This window comes from Elephantulus edwardii, unplaced genomic scaffold (assembly GCF_000299155.1).
Source record: "Elephantulus edwardii isolate Elephantulus edwardi_28Jun2011 unplaced genomic scaffold, EleEdw1.0 scaffold00455, whole genome shotgun sequence".
Taxonomy (NCBI): Eukaryota; Metazoa; Chordata; class Mammalia; order Macroscelidea; family Macroscelididae; genus Elephantulus; species Elephantulus edwardii.
The window spans coordinates 48,496-51,074 of record NW_006400205.1 but is presented as its reverse complement, the minus strand read 5'-3'; the positions used below and the strand labels follow the sequence as shown (position 1 = coordinate 51,074).

At 42.9% G+C, this 2,579-nt stretch overlaps 1 protein-coding gene across 1 annotated transcript in view; it reads right to left on the bottom strand.

Moving 5' to 3' along the window:
* The window catches only part of LOC102852370 (glutathione S-transferase A4-like), a 54,793-nt gene that overhangs the window by 4,563 nt on the left and 47,651 nt on the right, over positions 1-2,579 (bottom strand). Inside the window, exon 5 of the mRNA XM_006902819.1 lies at positions 1,753-1,894. Within this exon, the coding sequence (XP_006902881.1) occupies positions 1,753-1,894 (142 nt within the window). The remainder of the gene's footprint in view (positions 1-1,752; positions 1,895-2,579) is intronic.

Genomic DNA, 2,579 nt, shown 5'->3' with positions numbered 1-2,579 from the left:
GTGTGTGTGTGTGTGTGTGTGTGTGTGTGTGTGTGTGTGTATTTTCATGTATCATGCGTCTACGCATGGCTGCCTCACAAGAACTCTCAGCACTACTCAAGTCCAATATAGGGAGAGAAGCCGGAGAAGCGCAGCAAAATGAGTTCAGCTGTGCATGTCTAGGTGCCTCCCAGGAACTCTAAGTTACTCCAGGTTCAAAGCAGCTCTTAGAACCATAAAGGAACAGTAAAATGAGTCCAGCGGAACAGCAGAATTAGAGTTCTACTCCTGGCTCTGTACTTTCAAGCCATGTTACTTTGAACACACGCGTAACACAATCTCCCCATGATTCTCTGTCATTGTCTGCAAAAACGAGGTAACCATTTTTATCTTGGAGGTGTTATGTTAGGAGTCTTGACATGAAAGAGATACAGAGACTTGTCACCAAGACACCTAGTGATCCATGCCTTTTTATACCATATGTCCATGTTATTGTATTTTGTACTTAGATTGCTGTCCTGGAAAAGGTCCCAGCAAAAGAAATATGGAAAAAACCCAGAGACTACTTCCCCTTTAAAATCCAGTTCTATGAACTTTATCAGAGGAAGTTTGCCAAATAGGCTTTTCCATAGTTTCGTATTTTCCTCTTTTATTGTTTAATTGAAAGATTTAAAAAAGAGGAGTTATGGGGAGAAAGCTTCCCAAGTGAAAAAAAAAATATTGGAAAAGGCTTTTATAAAAAGAAGGGAGAAAGGAAACAGAAAATGAGATGTGCATAGCAAAGAAAAGCAGCACTGAAATAATTCTTCACAGCCAGTTATCAGTAGAACATCTAGTGCGTAATTGCTGTGTAACCACTGTTGGTCCAATGTTTCTGGGTTTTTCTGTCTCTTATACAAACTGGGCACTTGGTGAACGCAAGAACAATGGTGCATGAATAGTCTGAGTCCCTGCTCTTTCCAGAACTTCTGAATAATATGGTACTAGTGAAGCCTATCATTATTGTTGGTAAAGAGATTGAGATTGTTAACAGTTTTCGTTTACTTGGAGCCACAGTCCAAACTCTTGTTACCAGCAGTCAGGAAATCAAGAGACAAATTGCATTGGGAAAGTCGGCTGTCAGAGACCTCTACAGAGTACTGAGAGCAATGACATCAGTCTAGAGACTAAGGTGCACCTGATCCAGGCCATAGTCTTTGCAATTACTTGTTATGCATCAGAGAGCTGGACAATGACTAGGGATGATAGAAGAATTGATGCCTTTGAGCTGTGGTGCTGGAGAAGAGTGTTGACTATACCATAGACTGCCAGGAAAACAAACAGATTCATCCTGGAGAGGATGAAACTGGGCTGCTCCTTGGAGACAAGGATTCTCAAGCTTCGTGTGGCATACTTTGGACATACTACAAGGATGACCGGTCCTTGGAGAGGGACATCATTATAGGAAGGGTGGGGGGACAGTGAAAGAAAGGAAGACCCTTGATGAGATAGATGGATTGATTCAGTGACTGGGGTAATGGAGGTAGGTGTGTCAGAGACAATAAGGTTGGCACAGGATAGGGCAGGGGTCAGAGCTGTTGTACCTAGAGTCAGTTGCTATGAGTTGCAAGTGACTCAATGGCAATTAACAAGTAGTGAAACATGAGGGGCTCCAAGACATCCACCTGTGCTGGGGGCTCCTTTAGTCCTGGGAGATCAGTCTGGAAGGAGGGTTTGCGGTCGGTCCCTTGGGGTCTTGCTATGCCATGTACTTAATTTTTTTCTACTACCTACCTTTTCAAACACAGGAAAGTATCTGAGTATAGCCTTCTGGGTCATGCCAACAACATCCTTTTCTTTATCGTCTGGTTTTAAGAAAGGATGCATGATAATCATTTCCAGAAGATCCAGTGTGCCTTCCACATACATGTCAATCCTTAAAACAAACAAACAAAGCCATCTTGTCACCTTCTGCTTCTCTCAAAACACAATGGCTTTTATCGCTAAATATTCAAAACGCTACTTAATGCTTTGACTTGAGTTATTCACTGATGAACTTCACAGGAACCAACTCACAGCTGTCCCAGGTTTTCAGAGGCTATAAATTGCCCAGGAGGAAACTGCCCATCCGTCTCCTGAGGAGCAGCTGGTAGATTCGAACCTCGTATCTTTGGGTTGGTGGTGCATTAGGCCATGCGAGTGCCCTCTGACTTGAGAATTAAGAAGCATTGTCCTACACTCTGCATCTTTGGAACGAAGATGCAAGACAATTCTGAATGGAAGCTGGTGAAATCCTTCGCCAGTCAGACACACAATTATCTGTCTGCTCTCCTCGCTCCTGTTTCACCTCTCTCATGCTAGCAGCCACATCCTATTTCTCTGCAGGGGTTGAATTCACATTTATACTTATGAATATAATTTATTAAGTGAATGGTGTACATCAGGCATGGTGTACTTCATAGCTATTAGCTCACCAAATACCTCAGAGCTACGAGGCATTCCTATTTTTGCTCCCATTGTAAAGGAAACTCACCAGGAAACTGAAGCTAATACAAGACCAGGGAACTGAATCTAAGAGCTGGAAGGATCAGGCTCTGAGTTCAATGCACACTGTCACAGGT